Source organism: Python bivittatus, unplaced genomic scaffold (genome assembly GCF_059951505.1).
Source record: "Python bivittatus isolate LINGU-HERP-01145 unplaced genomic scaffold, Pbiv_v1 ctg000480_np1212, whole genome shotgun sequence".
In the NCBI taxonomy this organism is placed as follows: Eukaryota; Metazoa; Chordata; class Lepidosauria; order Squamata; family Pythonidae; genus Python; species Python bivittatus.
Window position 1 is genome coordinate 25,714,694 of NW_028277075.1, and position 19,616 is coordinate 25,734,309.

Genomic DNA, 19,616 nt, shown 5'->3' on the forward strand with positions numbered 1-19,616 from the left:
TCCCTCCAAACAAGTATAAGCATTTACAGCAACTTAACACCTTCTCCAATTTTACAGAAATAATAAAAAACTCTTCTTCCCATTTCTCATCACTAAGCAATAACCAAATTATAGAAAGATTCATCAATCAGTCTTACTGAGCAAAAGCATTAAGAGTACTAGTAATAGTAACCTATATGTTTTAAGCTTAGACAAATAAATCTATTTTGCATTGTGACTTATAACATTCTCTAATAAGACATAAAAGATTTATCCCCATAGGTATAAAAAGTGTCAATAATAGTAACATATATATTTTAAACTAGATCAAATAGATCCCTTTTACATTCTAACCCATAATTTTCTCTAACAAGTAGAAGGTAAAAGATATTAAAAAATCCTTAAATCGTTTTGTAATCTGGGAAAAAAAAACATCCCAATAATAACAACGCAAAATCAAAATCTATACAATTTAACCCTGGTCAAATAAGTCCACTTTGAACATCTTTTTCTTCTTCTTAAGAGGCTTAATCTTCAGTTGCTTCTTCAAATAAAGTCCCACATACTGACTTCTTTTCATTTTCTTGCTATTGCTATTTTCAGTAGCAACATCAGAGATTTAGTACTTCCCTCCTGTGGATTATTATAACTTTAGACGCAAAACATGTTAGGGTGATGCATTGGAAAATAATTATGGTGGACAGTTAGAAAGAAAAGTTTCAAATTCACAATGAAATCTAATTTTCATTTGAGCATAAATGCTCTGGAAAATATACTGTAACCATGAACCCAGTAGCAGCATTAGTAAATCTCGGTATCTAAGATTTGCTTCAACAGAACATTGTTTCTTAAAAAAAGCAATAACCTCTATCTGGGGCAAATAATCATACATCTCCAGAAATTATTGGGCTGATTTGATTTATATCACCTCAGAAACTTCTCCAACATATTTGCATATCTCACATATAGCAAAGTTGACTTAAATTGTATTGTCGAAGGCTTTCACGGCCGGAATCCGATGGCTGGTGTGGGTCTTCCGGGCTGTGTGGCCATGTTCTGGAAGTTTTGTTTCCTAACGTTTCGCCAGCATCTGTTACCGGCATCTTCAGAGAGCAGGAGCACAGACAGGAGCAGTTCTCTCTGTGCCCAGGATGATGTGACCCTTTTGTGGGTATTTATAGAGATCTGAAGGGGGGATTGGGGGTGTGTGGGGGGTGTGGGGTTTGGGTTAACGAGTAACACACATATTCTTACACCAAAACAAGCAGCTAGTCATTAACCCAAACCCCACACACACACACCCCACACCCCTATCCCCCCAACGCTTCCACCACAACCCCCAATCCCCCCCCTTCAGATCTCTATAAATACCCACAAAAGGGTCACATCATCCTGGGCACAGAGAGAACCGCTCCTGTCTGTGCTCCTGCTCTCTGAAGATGCCGGTCACAGATGCTGGCGAAACGTTAGGAAACAAAACTTCCAGAACATGGCCACACAGCCCGGAAGACCCACACCAGCCATTGACTTAAATTATTTATTTTGATTGTTTTGATTGTTTTATTAGACAATTTGACAAACTAAAGCAGGTACTTGAAAACCAGTAAGCCTGGTTGGATTCTTGGACCATAATCTAATTTGCATCTCAGACGTTTAGTAAGCTCCACAACTTCACTTATTTCTGAGTAGACAGGAGTTAAAACATGAGAGGAAATGTAGGGATTAATAGAAGAGAATATACGTATGTAGCTCAGGGTTGAACTGTGGAGACTTTGGGGTTCTCTGAGCTTGGTTGTTTTCTTGCAGACATTTTCTGACTATCTCTATGCATCTATTGATGGCTGATACACAGACACATAGAACCACATTTACACGCTGTTCAAATGAGACAATAAAGAAGCTAAGGAGGAAACAAAAAAGATCAGAACACATCTTCTCCAGCAACTAACACCCAAATAAGAGAGATTAACACCAGACAAACAATGAAGCAGGAAACAATGCCCTAATGAAGGAATTACCAAGGAGAAAACCACACCCCACCAACACTGGCAAGTCAAGCTACTGTATATAAACAGGGAGCAAACCCCACACACAGTCGCACTGATGATGTTACCTAGTTGGATAATGAAACGTCTGCAGGCAAACAACCAAGCTCAGAGAGCACCAAGGACTCCACAGTTCAACCTTGAGCTATAGATATTCTCTTCTGTCTAATTACAGTATATGCTTTCAAAAATGAGCCTATAGCTTAGTTTATTATCTTAATTTATTGAGAGTGTGTCTTCTGGTGCATTAAGGCATTTATGTAATATATTTCTGTACCGCTTTCCATATCATTCTTCTTGAAGATGTTTACAATATTCTATTAACTATCTGATGACACGGCTGAAGCTTCCAATGTGATCTCACACGTGGCATAATGTTAAATGAAGGAAAATCTCTTTATTAAGATCTGATCAAAACACAATTGCCTCCAAATATGGAAGCTTAGTTCTTGGTGGCTATTGCCTGACAGCTATTGGTTTGCCATTTTCTATGATTTCATTTAAGGAATCCGCCCCCCAATATATGTTGTTAGCCTTTTTTAAAAAAAAAAAAAGGTTTGCACATTTACCCACTGTAGAACGAGACACATAAATAAAGTCTTTGGAGATTAATCTGAGAAAATGCTACTATTGTTCAGAAATTCTCTTTACCAGAGGATTCTGTACTCTATTACTGTGAAAAAAAAAACAAACCTAAAAATATAGGTAGCAATATATATTGATCATTACTTCATAATAAAACAAATACATTACACTCCTTGGTATTACTGGATATATTTAAGAAATGCATGACAATGTTTTTCATTAATTTAAAATAAGGAAATATCAGAATAAAATTTGGTTTCTATACTACATGTTTTCTTTAGAAAAGTTTTCAGCTTTGAAAATATATTCTAATTTGTTTCTTGTGCTAGTGTGTCACTGACTTCAGTTTTTTAAGTTTTGCTTTTCTTAAATGTAGACAAAGTGAGAGCCAGAACTAGTTTTATTACTGGATATGGATTTAATTAACTTTTCCTAATGAAGTCTGAATGTATCCTTTTTTGAAAGGAATAATTAGGGATAATGACAGGACCTCCCCAATATAAGGAGCTACTTTGCTGGTCTAGCAAGATTATGAAGCTTCCCTATCCCTGATGTTTGTATAGAAGAAATATATACTCAGGGATGTGCATTTTTTTGTACAACCAAGATTCTTTATTAAATAGAAATCCTACTTCTTACTTTCCCCTATTCAAACTCCTATGGATGTTAAGGAGGGTGATGTGGCTAATATTTGGCCCCAACAGTTCTTACATTCATGGAGACAACTTCATATTGTTAATGGGTAAAAGAGGACATCAGGATAAAGCTTTCTCTCCTTACATTCATGTTAAATAATTATGATGACAGCATAGGTAAACTGATGGATTGACTATTGTTAACATCACACTTTCATAGCTTTCAAATGCATACAATTATACATTCCTGGTGCTACATAATGTAAGTGATAATTGTTTATAATTTTTGACAGAAATATTGGAGGAGTGTAAACGTACATTTGGTGTAGAACCCTTGTTCAATATATAGTGTGCACATTTCTCTTTCCTCTGTACCTCTTACATCAATCTGAAAGCAATAGGGTGAAATGACCTGAAGAACCTGGCATCTCTAGGAGATTCAATGCTCTGTATTGCTTTTATTTCTTGCTGAAAATATGTTTAAAGAACCTCTTCTGTTTCTTGACATCTGTCTCTGGTCCAAATCTCTCTGCAGTCTCAAGATTGTCTAAGCTCTTCGTTATATTCAGCTCAGCTCTGCCCCCTGAAAAAAAAATGATTAGCACTGGATGAGAAAGGCTTATATGGAAACTGAAGATAATAGAAATTGTAAGATATCTTTCTATGTTTTATTTTTTTTATACAACACCCATATGGCAAACCATGCAATTAAAAACTGTTGACAATTTAATTCTACACTGTCATGACCTTCTTTCTGCTGAGTGACATGATTGTAGCTCAGTAGTAGAAGGTGCATTTTGCATTAATGGATCTTAAGCTTCAATTTATTGGTTGTAAACCATCCAGAGTTGTTCTAAGATGGGTGGCTATATAAATGGGAAGGAAGGAAGGAAGGAAGGAAGGAAGGAAGGAAGGAAGGAAGGAAGGAAGGAAGGAAGGAAGGAAGGAAGGAAGGAAGGAAGGAAGGAAGGAAGGAAGGAAAAGAATGAACATCTACTTTTTCTAGCGCTTTGAAGAAACTGCTTTTTAGCAAATCTAAGCATTGGTTCATCTAGCTCAGAACTGTCAGCTTGTGGTCATCCTGATGTTGGCATTCATCTGTTAAGCAGGGAGCAATGCCAATGTTAAGCTGTAGTCTAAAAACATTCTAGAGCAATGCTTGGTCAAACTGAATGGTAGAGGTGTTCCAAATTTTTAGATGGGAGTCTTTTCCAGCATCATCTGGAGGTCCTATCATCTTGTATCATAGGAACATATGGAATATTGTGTGAAGTAATCACTGAACCTTCACTTGAAAAAAAAATCCACAATCAATGGGTAACCTCCAGAGACAGACTAGTATAGTATTAGAATATTGGACTAGGCAGGGAAGACCTCAGATTCAGATTTCTGCTCAGCCACAAAGATTTCTGGATGACCAATTAATACCTTTTGGACCTGTAGTGAGGGAAAAAATGGAGGGAAAGTAATGTGGAAATTGTATTGAATTTTTAGAAGAAAAAAATTCTTATGCTGGGGCATCAGCATAATGGAGATACAAATACTGTAAACAAAGATAATCTTCCTGGATTGCTGGTACTGAAGAAGAAAATGCAACATTTATAATAGTGGAAAAGTATGAAGACTCCAAGGCTTATCCTTACAGCATTTGCTAAATAAACCTGATTCCTAATTTAGTGGTTTAGTAGGAATTTTTATGGAACTGATGAATTTACGTAGATTCCTGAAAGCAGAGTTGATAGATCAGTTTTGGGGGTAAATTGGGCCTCTCATATTATTATTTTGGATCAACTCAGTTCTAATAAAGCAGTTTTTAGACTTGTGCAGAACATAAATATGAGTTTGATTTATTTCAGAGGATTTCTTGGCAATTTATCCGAGTTAAGTATTTACTATTCAGACTAAAAGATCCTGAAGCTACTGCTACTTCTAAAATTTCACAACTGTTAGAGATTTTGGAGGAATTAAGTGAGGCTCCTAAGCCAGTAATTAAAAAAAAATGGAATGAATTTAATGAAATTGGTATTAATTATGTAAGCAACCTTTGGGATAATGAACTGAAATGTTCTGTTTTTGGAAGGTTGCTTTAAAAATTTGATTAAAGTCTCCTTTCATATTAAAATGCAGTTATTGTATCAGGAAATTGTGTCTTGTGCATATTGGACACTTCAGTGAATGTTAAAGTAGGGATTGGTTGTAATGCCTGGGTGCTGGAGTTATAGTTAAGGAATTAGAACATTAATTCACATGTTTTGGGTTTATCTTGTTATTGCCATCTACAAGATTGATAATATAACTTTAGACCATAATTATGAGTTGGAGATGCCTATATATCCCAGTATATAAAATCTAGCAAGACAGCAAGAATTGTGGATTTTAATGGGAATGGAGGATAGCTGAAATAATTCTGATACAATACTGAAAGGATAAATCTACATCTGATCTACAGCAGTGGATTACTGATATATGCTGTATATGTTGTTAGTCTTTTTTTTTTTTTTTGGACAAAGGGGCAAGGAAGAAACCTTTAAGCAGTTTGGTCGAAATGTTTGGAATTATTATTTTTTTTAATGGCATATTTTTCTGATCCTCCTATTTCAGTTGATAAAATACAGCAGTTAATATAAATCCATTTCATCCATGCAGTAGATGGGCCTGAGTTTTGAATACTGGAAACTTAGGAAACTCCCCTTGCTTAGGAAACTGTTGTGGATGCATAGAAAGCTTTCACCTAAGGGTTTAAAGGCACATATATAAGAATGGAAGATGGATGTACTCACTAAGGGGGTTTACAAGAAAGAAGCTAATATCTGCAGAAATAAAGTTAGAAAGGCTGGAGCACAAAAGGAATTATAGGCTCACAAGGAAAGCTAAAGGGGACACGGTGGCGCAGTGCCTTAATGACGCTGAAAGTTGCTGGCTAGAAATGGTCAACACTTCAGCGGTTCGAGCCCAGCTTTGCACAGCAGTGCGAGCTCCTGCTTCCTCCCCAGCTCCTGTCAACCCAGCAGCTCGAAAACTTATGTGAGTAGATAAATGGGCACTCTCACCCCTGTGGGAGGAAAAATGCTGGCAGCGCCTTGCAAAAGGAGACGGGAGCAGTTGCTGGTAGCGCAGAAGCCGCGCACGCCCGAAAAAGGCGCGAAGCAATGGAAAGCCCGCCTCCTGCGCTCGCCAGCTGGGCTCTGCTCTAGGAAGGAGGCAATGGCAAGCCACTTCCGAAACACCTTGCCTTGAAAAACTGCAGGGTGTAACATTCACGCAGTTACAGCGGGCCTCTCACGAGTGAGGGGAAAGAAGACACCAAACTGATTCTCCTTCGAGGGGGGTGAGAGCGCCCAGACCGGAGTCTGGAAACCTCTTTTATTGAGTACATCAGAGGGCTGGGTTAGTACATCAGAGGGCTGGGTTAAGCATATATACGTCACACTACCTAATACAAGCCCATAACCATATATGGTAATACATGAAACACAAGGGATCATGTGCTCCGATTGAGCACGTGACAAGCTGCGGGGGCTTGCCTCCTGAAATTTGAGGCTTTTCCCCAGGTTGTTGCTGGTACTTTCCATGCTAGCTTCCTTGTTAGTGTACGACTGATTTTACTAGTCTGCACTAACAGAAATGCCTAGCATGTGATGGGGTGTTATAATGCAACATCTCCTCTGTTTTTATTGTTTTAAAGAGCAGCTTCCTCCTCATCACTGATAAAGGTGAGTTGAGGTTTGCAAAAAAGCTGTTCAGGTGCCACTGGTTCCGTGGTTGGGAGAGGCAGGTATTTATGAGTGCAGAACATGTTGACCTGTGCTTCTATGGTACCCAGTCTGTCCTGAAAAAACCTTATAAGCCTATTAAGGACACAAGGACCAACTGTACATGCTATAATCAACAATAATAACGGTCCAGCGAGAGCGCTAACCAAGGTTGTGAGCCACGGGGAGAGATTAAACCATCCCTCAAACCATCCTTGTTGGTCTTTGCGCTCTCGCCTGCGAGCATTCAGGCCCTCTCTCAGTTTGGTCATGGATTCTTGAACAATTCCAGAATGGTCAGCATAGAAGCAGCACTCTTCCTTCAAGGCCACACACACACACTTACCCACATCCTTCCCAACCAGGCTGCCAGGCACTAGCTAGAGGGACGGAAGCCACCAAGTCTGACCTATTCCTCCCCTTGGCATCGAGTTAAACAGGAGATGCCACAAAATGGGGTTCACTCATCACCCACTCAGAGCATTACAGGTTTTTTTAGGTATTCTTGCCAATAGGTTTGCTGTCCAGTTGACATGGAAATACAATATTTCCAGAAAACAATTTTAACACATTGAAAGATTGAGGAAATTAATATAAAAACAAATAATACAAACAACAAGGTCTGAACAATTTTCCTTCCCCAGGATCCAAAGTCTGGTAACCAAGATGTGAGCCATGACCAGCTCCATCCCTCTGGATCTTGGGAAATGTGAGAGGCTAAAATTTTTAAGCTTGGCTAGTTTTGTCTCAATGTAAGACTTCTGATGAATAGCAAATGTAGTTTGATCAAGACACAGCTGGGTGACCCCAATCAACACATTAACAAAAAATGTTGATGGAATCACACCTCACAACACAAACATCAGAGGCTTTATAGACATTTAAATCTATAATCAGATAATACATCCCCTCATACAAGGGATTTTTGGGACGGTCTGAACAAGTGAAAGGTGGTTCTTAGGAAGGTGAACTTAAATGTAACTTTTTCTTCTGGTTACCAAGGGAATGGCATACAAGATTTTTCTTATCTCTCTCTGGAATGCAGGGCCTCACAACTGTTGCGAAAAGCTTGATACAACATTGAACTTGTACTCGGCTAATTGCTTATTAGAAGACAATCGGGCATTCAGCAAAGAGATAAGGGGGGGGGGGGGAGGAAGAAACCAGTGCTCTTTACAAAGCAAAAGCAAGTTAACCCTTTAGAAATAAAATAGAGTGCACTGTTACAGATATGGTTATACATTATGTGAAGCATATATAAAATATATAAATTTGTGTATATATAGAGTATAAAATTGTGTATCAAAATAATGCCCTACAAGGTTAAAACAACAAAAACATTGAAAGGATTTGCAGCCCTGTCCTGCTCTTAATAATAGATAGTCAATAGCTACACGGTTTTGGAGGACTAATATCAGTCACTTCTTCATTGGTTACACCTGAAAGATTCAGGGTCATTCTCCTCTAGTTTGTCCATGGTTCAGGTTCTGGAGAAGATCCAAAGTGAAAAAACATTCCCTCCCACAAGTCATTAGTGAAATTCTTTAAAACAGTAACATCTCTTAATGTCTCTAGGCTGGAGGGTATTCCAAAGAAACAGGTAGATGTGATTCCTCCCACTGCCAAAAGTCACCCTACGCAAAAGCTGAGCTGTTCATAGCTGTTTGTGCCAGTTCTACAAAAAAAATTGTTGTTAGAACTGTGCTGCAGAGCTTCTAGGCATTGTCCCAGCAGGAGAATTTGGATGTACTGTAGATCTTCATGCTTGGATCCTGTGGATAAAATCAAAAGGGTGGGGGGACAAAAACAAACAAACAAACAAAAAGCAAAGGAAAACAAAGAAAGGGGGGGGGAACAAAAAAAAAAGGGAATAGAAAAGAAAAATAACCTAGCCTATTTACACAGGTTACACAGGCTTAACTTGGGAACGGTGCCACCATCTGTTTGTGTCCAGGTACACTAGATGGGGTGAAATTACATCAAGGACTGTATGTGGTCCCTTCCATCGTGGTCCCAGGGCTCCTCCTGGTTTTCCTTTTTTCACCATAACTTGATCCCCTGGTTTAATGTAATTTTGGATTCTTTGGAAACAGCATCAGTTTGTTCTAAGGCTTTAGCTATATCTGTTCTTAGTTCTGCTAGGTTTTTTAAGCCATTCGGGATTCCAATTCACATATCCTCCCCTTCCAGCTACGACTGAAACTTTCTGTTAATTGTTTCAGTTCCTGCTGGAGCAGCAAAAAAACTGCTCTTTCTCCTTAACTTTCCCTACATCTTCCTCTTCTGATCCATGCTTTCCTCCCTGACTTCTCTATAACTGCTTCACCCGCTCCTACAAGCTTCTAGTAGGAGCCCCATCCCATCTCTCCATGTTTTCTTTCAGCTTTCGCCACACTTGCACACGCTCCTCTCCATACCCTACTCTCTGCCCCTGATTACTCCACAAATTCCTATTCCTGCTGTCTCCCCCACTTCTTTTCCACCTATCTCTTATTATTCGCACCTCCCCCACAGTCTTTACTTTACTTTCCTCTCCAACATTTCCAACAGCTTTCCTTGCTTCTCGCAGATCTGTTTCCAAAGTGGCCAAGTCTAATGGGTATGTTACAGACGCTGCTCCCAGGTTCAGCCTATGGTCACTCACACACACACTCACAGCCTGTTGAGGCACACGGATCTTGTCAGCCCCCTTTGCTTTCTACCTGGATTTCCAGATAGGTGCGGCTGGAGCAGACAGACACACAGCCCTGGTCAACAGCGTGGAAATAATTGGGGAAACACACAAATCACTTCCAACCGAGCACTGGGGCACAAGAGGTTCTTTATAATACACAGAGACCCAGACAATCAGCATTTGCATTTTCATAGGCTAGTTTTAATAACAATTCATTACGAGCGTCCTCATTGTCAATCTGACGCTCAATGGCTAATTGAAGACGGCTAAGAAATTCGGAATAATTTTCAGTAGATCCCTGCATGATTTTTGAAAAGGATTGTGTGGTGGTGGCTGAGGAATCATCAACTTTCCACAATGCAGATACAGCTGCTTGTGAAACCAAGGGAAATGAAGCCCTTGGAGAGTTGATTTGAGCGGCAGCAGTTGTAAAAATTCCTTGTCCCAGCAAGTGATCATTGGTTACATTTGCAGAGAAACCATCCTGCACAATAAGGGCAATTTGTTTTTGATATTCTGACCACCACACAACATACTGAGCAGGAGTTAAAATCATATTACACAGCATTTGCCAATCAAAAATCATCATGTCAGAAGAATTTGCAAGTGTTAGAAACAAGCCCATAGAATAGCGAGATTGTAAGCCATAAGTAGTTACAGCAGTTTTAATATCCTTTACAACTTTATAAGACAAAGGAGCAAACACTTGGGTAGGAGGGTTATTGGGGTTGTTGGGATCGGGAATATATGAGACAGGGAAGGCAGCACAAGATTGCATATCCTCCAAATCTAATTCCCCTCTAGCACGAGCCTCTATCATGGCGCGTACCAGGGGTCCGGCAGTTGGAGTTGCCGGAGGAGGGAAAAGTTCCTCATCCCTTTCCTTTGTTGTTAGAGGGGGGGGGGGCCGATGGCAAATGGCCCTAAATTCCTCATCCCTTTCCTTTTGATGTTAGAGGGAGGGGGGGGCCGATGGTGAATGGCCCTCGTAAAGAGAAGGCACTGTGATTTCAGCAGCAGCCATCCTCGGCTCCTCATCGTAAACTTCCAGAGCTTCTAAAAGAATACGGCAGGAGACAATAATTTGCTGTGGAGCTTTTGGTGGCTCATCTAAATACTTCAAAATCTTTCTCCACAATGTGGCTTTTGTTGACCCGGTCTCAGGATAGACTGGACATTTGAGCCAGACATATTTTAGCAGTTCAGCTAGCCTTTTTTTCTTAATTGGAGGCAATGGGGTGCCTCGATTAGAAAGAATAATGTTAGAGGCCTTGAGAAGGTTTCCATGTTCGTGGAGGTGCGCAATCTGAGACTTGGACAACCCATCTCCCATACTTACGAGGGGGCCGGCAGGCGGCCGGGATGCGTTGAGCCCGTTCTCGGGCGTAAGCACCGGAGGTCTCAGGCGGGGGGAGAAGGGGCCTTGAGAAGGTTTCCAAGTTCGTGGAGGTACGCAACCTGGGGCTTGGACAACCCGCCTCTGATACCTACGAGAGAGCCGGCAGGCGGCTGGGACGCATCGAGCCCTTTTCCCGGGCGTGAGTATCGGAGGTCTCAGGCGGAGGGCGACGGACGATTACCCAGTTATTGGGGATCACGTCGGGGTCACCAGTTGTAACATTCACGCAGTTACAGCGGGCCTCTCACGAGTGAGGGGAAAGAAGACACCAAACTGATTCTCCTTCGAGGGGGGTGAGAGCGCCCAGACCGGAGTCTGGAAACCTCTTTTATTGAGTACATCAGAGGGCTGGGTTAGTACATCAGAGGGCTGGGTTAAGCATATATACGTCACACTACCTAATACAAGCCCATAACCATATATGGTAATACATGAAACACAAGGGATCATGTGCTCCGATTGAGCACGTGACAAGCTGCGGGGGCTTGCCTCCTGAAATTTGAGGCTTTTCCCCAGGTTGTTGCTGGTACTTTCCATGCTAGCTTCCTTGTTAGTGTACGACTGATTTTACTAGTCTGCACTAACAGAAATGCCTAGCATGTGATGGGGTGTTATAATGCAACAGCAGGGACTCGTCCAGGCAGTCACCGCAGAATCAGTAACGATTGAGTGTGGATTAAAAAAAAAAAAGGAAAGCTAAACACAACAAAAAGGGCTTATGGGACTATGTCAGTAGTAAAAGGAAGGAAAAGGAGGGGTTGGCCCTGCTGCTAGGAGAAGATAGTAGGACTACAACATGCAAGTTGGACAGGGCGGAGCACTTCAGCTCCTATTATGTTTTGGTCTCTCCAAAGGGGAGATTCAACTAGAACCAAGCAGAACAATTGACAGAAGGAAGGTAAATACATGGTAAGTACCCAAGGTAAGTACAAAGATGATTAGGGAACACTTGGCTGCCGTGAATGAGTTGAAGTCTTTAGGACTTCAACAAGTTTCTTGAAGGAGCTTGTGGATGTCACCTTAGAGCCCCTTTCTGTAATCTGTGAGATTTCATGCAAGGTGAGTGCCATGTCAGAAGATTGGAGAAGGGCAAATGTTGGTCTTAACTTCAAAAAGAGAAGAAAGATAATTCAGCTTGAAATGGACACCAGGCAAAACTCTGTAACAGATTATTAGGCATTTGGCTTGCATTTAGAAAAGAATTCAGTGCATGGCAAGACCTGGCATGAAACAAACCAACATGACATTCTTTTCTGACAGAATAACCAGTATAATCGACCATGAGAATGCCATGTATCTTGACTTCAATAAAGCATTTGACAAAGTAGTTTATATGACTATATTACCATTGAATGGATACAGTAATGCAATTGAGTCACTGAATACCAAACAAGTGCACATCAGTGGCTCTGCAAGCTAGGGAAGAAGTGTTGAGTGATGTGCTGTAGGGCTCTATTCTACTTTGTGCTGCTCTTCATAACTGTAACTCAGATGAGTGATCAGAAAATATTAAATCTGCAGACAATGTATAGCTTCTGTATGTGTGTTACAGAAAACATCTTAGAGCAGAAAACATCTTAGGCTGGCTGGGGAATTCTGGGAATTGAAGTCCACAGATCTTAAAGTTGCTAAGGTTGGGAAACACTGTCTTAGAGGATAGCATCAAAATTCAGGAGGATCTTGGCAAACTGGAATAATGGGTAGAAATCTTAATGGTAACAGCTGTGCAACAACACAAGAGATGACCTTTTCAGGTGGTGGATTCTCCTTTGCTGGTAGTGGCTGGATGGCCATATATCTGGGATCCTGTAGTATTGGGCAAGGGCTTGGACTAGGTGATCTCTAAGGTACCATCCAATCTTTCCATTCTATTATTCTATTATACTATTAAAAAGTGGCACTCCGTATAACAGGAGTAGCTCCCTCCCCATGCCAGAAAATAACAAGGTTAATGTTCTCCTTGACCTTCGTTTCCTCTATACAATTTGGGGAAGAATTTGTTTTACATTTACTGTTTGGAAAAAGGTTGCTAAAAAGGAAAAGAAAAAAGAGAGAAACAAATTGCCCTTATCTGCCTTTTTAAATGTCTGATAGCAGTGTCCCTTGGATAAACTAATAACAATTTCATCGCTATGCAAAATAAAATGTTATTATTTAATCTTCTTCAGTTTATGGCAACTAAGTGTGAGAATTAAATCTATGTAATATAATGATTAATATATAAAGAAAGCCAGTATAGTCATGCCTCTAAACTTAAGCTATAATTCATTTATTTATTTGTTCAATTTATAAGCTGCTTCAATTACCCAAGTGACTTCAGGTGACGTATAACATTAAAAATCGTGAGAGAAATAGACATAATTTATGATGACATTTAATATCTGCCTAGGAAAAACACCCTCTCCTATTCTTTGTAAACCTTACTGAGGGTTTCTTGCTCCAGAATCCCTCCTCTTTTCCATCATTTTAAGGTTGTATTTTATTATAACTTTGAGGGAGTTCTGATCAAGGGAGGGAGATCAATAGAGCTGCTGGATCTGACTCCATGGAAGTCACAGAAGAAGTATCTGAAAAGAATTATCAACAGATCTTTGACTGTTCTGCAACCAAGTGAAGCTGCTGTTAGTCAGGAGAAATATTTCTGAATCCCTCCTGTTCTCCCCAAGTCACAAACCAAGAAGGAAGTATTTGAATTAGAAAATGCTATTGTTGTGAAAACAAGAATAGATGAGGCCTAAAGAACTACCCTATTCTTCTTGCTCATCATTTTGCTGCTATCTGAAAGTGCAAAAGTAGGAAGATCATCAAACATTTAGCCAGCCGTATAGCATAGGACACCAGTTATGCTAGCCTGATCTACGTCATGTGCTATTCATATTCTCCTTTTAAATATGTTTAATTGATAAAATTTGAATATTTTTACTATCACATGTATAAGTAAATCCCATAATAGATTAACATACATAACTCCTTACTTGCATTACAATATTAGAAAAAACTATGAGCTTCTATTCTAAACAGGTATGAATATAGTTTTGTGCCCTCTATGATATTATGGTCAGTGACAAAAGCAAACTGAATTGTCATCAAATGATTAGAGTAAGTTAAAAAAAACCACAACACCAAAACACATTATGCCTTTGTTTCTATTTTATGAAATTTTGAGCATTGCTATATGAGAGTTCTATATTATTTCATTAAATATATCTTAAGGAAATGGAAAAACAATGTTGCTCTCTTACCAGACTCTTCAGAATTCTGAGCAAGGGTTTTGCTGTTATTTTGCATCGATGCTTCTGATTCAGTGGAACTTCCAGCAAGCCTTCCTTTTTGATTCACTTTGAAGGAAGGAGTTTTCCTGTTACCAGGCAGGATTAACAGAATTAATCAATTAATTAATTAACATGGATTTATATGGCCACCCATCTCACAGATGCAAGTCTGGGCAGCGATTAGTTTTCCTTTACTGAAAATGTAGATTAGGATTTCAATTTAAAATACATACATGCAATATTCTTTATTTTAACTTTAGCTATAAGTATGTTCATGGTAGCTAATATCAAGAAATAAAAATATGCCCAACCACCTAGCAAAACAAGAAAATAAAAAATTGACAGCTTTTCATCTTTTCTTGTTTCTTCCTTTCTTAATCATTTCAGATTATTGTGTACAAATATATGTTCAACAAAGCAGTACTAGATGGAAAATGTGCTGTTGCTTTAGTGATGCAGCACAAGTCCTGCTCTGAAAGTACAAGGCTATGATGCTTGGTATTTTAATATTGTTGAGCACATTGAAAAACAAGCAATCATTTATCTGGCATTTTTGAAGGATACAAACGTAATATATTAAAACAAATATAATCAGATGTACAGAAATTCATGTGTACCTCAGAAGGAGACCTTTGCCAGACTGTTTATGAGTAGATGTTCCAGCTGCAGAGATCCGAGGTTTTATCTGAGGCTTCACCACATTTGCACTGACTAAAAATTCCTTCTGACTGCTATGATGATCTTGAAGAATCCATATAAGAAATCATAGGAATAAAAGAAAAAAAAATACTGCCATGGAGAATCTGAGAATATAGCATTAATGATCCTCTTTTGCCCAATACTCTGTCTCTGTTCTTCTTTTATAAGAGCTCTCTGGACAAGCTGAGATACCTCCCACCCCAGGGGAGGGGAGATACTCCTTCGACTGCATCAAGTTACCCAAGTTACTCCATAATGCTTGCATCCAATCCTCCATTAATTTCTGAGAAGATGCTGCAAGGTAGTATTCTGCTCCATCACTTGTTCTGTATGTTGAAGAAGGAATTAACTGATTTATTTGATATATTAATTGATATATTTTCACAAGAAAATATGTCCAGAAACCAACCAACCAAAAGCCCCATTCTTTTTCTTACATGAAATATTATTAACATTAGCAACCCAGAAAACAAATACAAGCACTAGTTTTTGTAGTTCTGTAAGGCCAAAGAGATCTCATCCACTGATTTCAGATAAATTACTGTAATTCCTAAATAAAATTGGCAGCTTAGTTCAGACCCAAAACCATTCTCCCTCTTGTTAAATGCAAAATGTTTTAGTGAATTCTAGTCTAGTGAACAACACTGATAGAGTAATTTATGTTTCAGGATGAACAATAGGGACAGATAATAGTAGCTCAACCTTTGTGTACTGAGGAAAGTCCTTTTGCCATTGAACGACAAGATTCATAGAGCTGGAACATGTGATGCTGCGGACTTCTTACTCCTTTGATCTTGAGAAGTGTCACATCTTTCACATTCTGTGGGCACTTGGATTTGCACTTGGATTTTTATGGTGCAAATGGCAGCATCCAATTCTACAAAATCATTCTGATTTAAGCAATACTTAGCTTACCAATATGAAAGCGTTGCCTTTTACTCTAATTAACAGCAATCAATTTTACCTTAAGCTGAAGGCATATTTTTTCCTGGAATAGTTTGTCAGCTTCTCACATCTGGCTCCAGCTATGCTAAGTGATAAGTCTGGAAGCATTTTCTAAGAAAGGAGGAAGAGACGACATAATAAGCAGAGACTTTCTACTCCATCTTTTTGATTCCATATCCTTTAGGGCAGTGTTGTCCAAACTTGGCCACTTTAAGATGAGTGGACTTCAACTCCCAGAATTCCCCAGCCAGCTGGCTGGGGAATTCTGGGAGTTGAAGTCCACTCATCTTAAAGTGGCCAAGTTTGGACAACACTGCTTTAGAGCAAGTGATTTTCAAACTCTAAAATTATGTAGAAGCTTCTCAATCAAAATGCGTGCAATGGGAAATAGGCATTTTGGAGGCAGGGCCTGTTCATCACAATCTGTTCTCTTTTGGGATGCACAGTGGCAAGAGAATGTTCATTCATCAATCTAAATCAATCTATAGATCTATTTTAAATTTGATCCAGAAATATTTCAAACAAACATTTTGCTGATGACAGTGGCCAGCAGTTTTTATTTTTTTTAATATGAATTTGTCATTTGGTGTTAGAAAACATAGTCATTTATCAGACTGCATGTTTTAACTAGCTATCATACAAGATATTATTTTGTCTACCAAGTAGACTCCCATCGTTCAACATTCCTTTAAAAAAAAGTGGGGGGGGGATTTTCAGTGGGAGTGTAATGCATTTTTAAGAACTAAATGATTATAAAATAAAGTACCTGAATTACATCCTTCTCATCATTATAGAAGTCAAGTTTTTGTCTTCCAAGCTGAACATAAAAAGTGTTCCAAGCCCTTGTCTTCAGCTACAAATAAGATAAAATGAAACCAACAATTTCCAAACTGTACATGGATCAATCTCATAATTATTTACAATTATTTGTCCATTAGGAGCTTGTTTCCACTCTGATTTCAGTTATCTAATGTAGGGTGGAGCAAGCCTTTCTGTCCTAAGGCCACAGGCAGTCTTCAGCTGTAATTAGGACATGCATCTTTCTCTGTGCATATGTGTCCATGGACACAAATGAACATAGTCCCCAAAACATCCCTGGTGAGGGGCAAAGCTTTATAATTGCCCTGATCCCAGTGATCCTGCTCCAGAATGCTTCTTTTTTATGACTATTGACAAAATTCTTGTCCCATGCTGTGGTATCCCCCCTCCCTTTTCTTGTACCCTTGAGTCATCATTGACTCCTGGCAATTGCCTGGACAAGTCCCTGCAGTTTTTCTTGGCAAGGTATTTCAGAAGTGGTTTGCCATTGCCTCCTTCCTAGGGGTGAGAGAGGGGTACTTGCCCAGGGTCACCCAGCTGGCTTTGTGCCTAAGGCAGGACTAGAACTCATGGTCTCCCAGTTTCTAGCCTGGTACCTTAACCATTACACCAAGCTGGTTCTCCTGTTTCCCTGCTTCCCTTAATAACAAGGAAGCAGCAATCCAGGGAAAAATAGGCAGGGCTGTCTGGGACTCCATAGGTGTAAAACTAACTTTGAAGGGCCTCATGTGGACCTTTGAGCCAAGGGAGACCCACCTGTGATCTAATGAAGTTTACATAATCAATTGTTTCTTCTTTTCTTAAACAAAACTATTGCTGGTAGGAAAATTGAGTTAAGTTTTGTAAGCTAAATATTACTGATTCTTGTAAAAGTTCAGCTTTTCCATAAATTAAGATATTGACAAATATTAATAAAAGCCAAGGGGATCTGCAAGTTTTACTCTCTTTCTTTGAGTAGAGTAACAATTTATTATTGTTATAATAAATAAATGTGCAAAATATAAGTAATTCAATAAGACAAAGTTAGTGACATAGTATTTTGGCATTGCTGCTAACTTTATGGCTGTATGCTGGTAGGAATACTAAAGGGGCAGGAAACAGGGAGAAATGAAATGGAACATTTACATGGGTTAGAATAAATATAATGGGAAAAAAAGGAGAGAGAAAATCTCTGAAAGAGAAAAAAGTATGGTGAGGAAAACATCAATCCTTGAATTGTACCCAGAATTCTCCTTGATTTAGCATTTTCAGATAAATTTATATAAAAAAAGAAAATCCAATTAGTTTAATATAATCTCAGGCTGATGATGTCCCACCTTAACTTTCCTTCCATATCATGCAGGCATTCTACTTACACTTACCGGTTTCCCTCTTGAAGGGGCCTGGTCTCTCTTTTCTAGAAAACCTTCCATGGTATATTGATTTGCAGAAATCTGAAATGCATAAGATCCTTGCAAGTAATTTAATCTAGTGTGATGAAAGCTTGAATACAATAGTTCATTCATAAGTTCCATTTCCACAACAATATGAAGGAAAAAAGTGCCACGCACACAATGTACAGCTGAGAGGTAGAGTGGGAGGAGACGGAACTAAGTAAGAGTTTTATTTAGGTAGTATAAAATCAGTAGATCATTAAGTATCGAGTCCTCATATTCATCTTGGAAATATTAATCTTTATGTATTGGAATCATGAAGGCTGAATTACTGAAGCAATCCTACATGCTAGAGGCCTCTGACTGAGCAGATGCCATTACCCTCACTAGTGATTTATAAAGTTTTATTGGATCATCCAACTAATTTAACAATCCTTCTGCCAAAGTCAGAGTAATGAGGATAGATTATATTTTGCCTTATGGTTGGGCGATGCTAGACCAGTGTTTCTCAACCTTGGCAGCTTTCAGAGGTGTGGACTTCAAATCCCAGAATTCCTCAGCCAGCCTTGCTGAAAGCTGCCATGGTTGAGAAACACTGTGCTAGAAGATACTATAAATCACAAAGAAGGGAAATGGCAGATTTCTAGCATAAGGACAAAGGAACTGTATGTTCAAAGAAAAAATTGTGCTTTCTGTCATGAAAGGTCAATGACAGTTGTTGCCTTTTTCTATCATATGCTGAAATGACAGGCCATTGAATCTGAAGCACCGCACATCAGCTTAGTTGATGCTCACACCTTTGTACAGATAAGATTGATTCTAATAAACAGTGTTGCTTAAGAATGGGGATTTTAGGAGGTTTCTGATGGATCTTTGAGGATTACTATGTTTTATATGCAATTTGGAAAATGTCTAATTTATTCTGGGGGCAGCAGCTTTCTCTAGTGTTCAGCAAATATAAAATTACAGTGAACGATTTCAGACAACCAGCCATTCTGCAAGCAGAACATCCCAGGCAATTAGCTTCTCTTGACCCATTCAGTTTCCCGCTGAAAAACGTATTCCCCGCAACTAGTACAAAGTTAAATACAGTAAATTGAATGCATCTGATCCCCTGTCATGGTGGCCTGCTTCTTGGGATGACTTTTTATTCAGGCCTGATGCTTTATCATCAAACTAGGAGATGGATAGTAGGGCAAATCAGATGGGCTGACAAGGGCTGCACAGACTGCCTCAGGCCAATCATCAGAGCAAACGAACCTACTTTTGCAGCACCAGTCAGTGATGCCAAGAAAGTTCTCCTTATGTGAAAAAATATCATGCAGCCACAGAAAAATGGCACCAAGCACAAAAGAAAGAAAACAGAAATGCTCAATCTATTTTGTGAGTGGATTGGAACCTATGACCGGAAACACCCCTTGCTTCTCTTTCCTTGAAAG

At 39.3% G+C, this 19,616-nt stretch overlaps 1 protein-coding gene across 4 annotated transcripts in view; it reads right to left on the reverse strand.

Moving 5' to 3' along the window:
- Window positions 1-2,702: 2,702 nt before the first annotated feature.
- Window positions 2,703-19,616, reverse strand: part of SPTBN5 (spectrin beta, non-erythrocytic 5) — a 129,559-nt gene continuing 112,645 nt past the window's right edge. For 2 of the 4 annotated variants that reach the window (XM_088145500.1, XM_088145499.1), the window contains exons 64-70: window positions 18,166-18,237; window positions 16,752-16,838; window positions 16,005-16,096; window positions 15,281-15,366; window positions 14,959-15,082; window positions 14,312-14,427; window positions 2,703-3,827 (exon numbers count right to left, since the gene is read on the reverse strand). In XM_088145500.1, coding sequence (XP_088001626.1) covers window positions 3,703-3,827; window positions 14,312-14,427; window positions 14,959-15,082; window positions 15,281-15,366; window positions 16,005-16,096; window positions 16,752-16,838; window positions 18,166-18,237 — 702 coding nt within the window. In that variant the 3' untranslated portion in view covers window positions 2,703-3,702. The other 2 variants (XM_088145501.1, XR_015797002.1) reach the window with 2 other exon arrangements.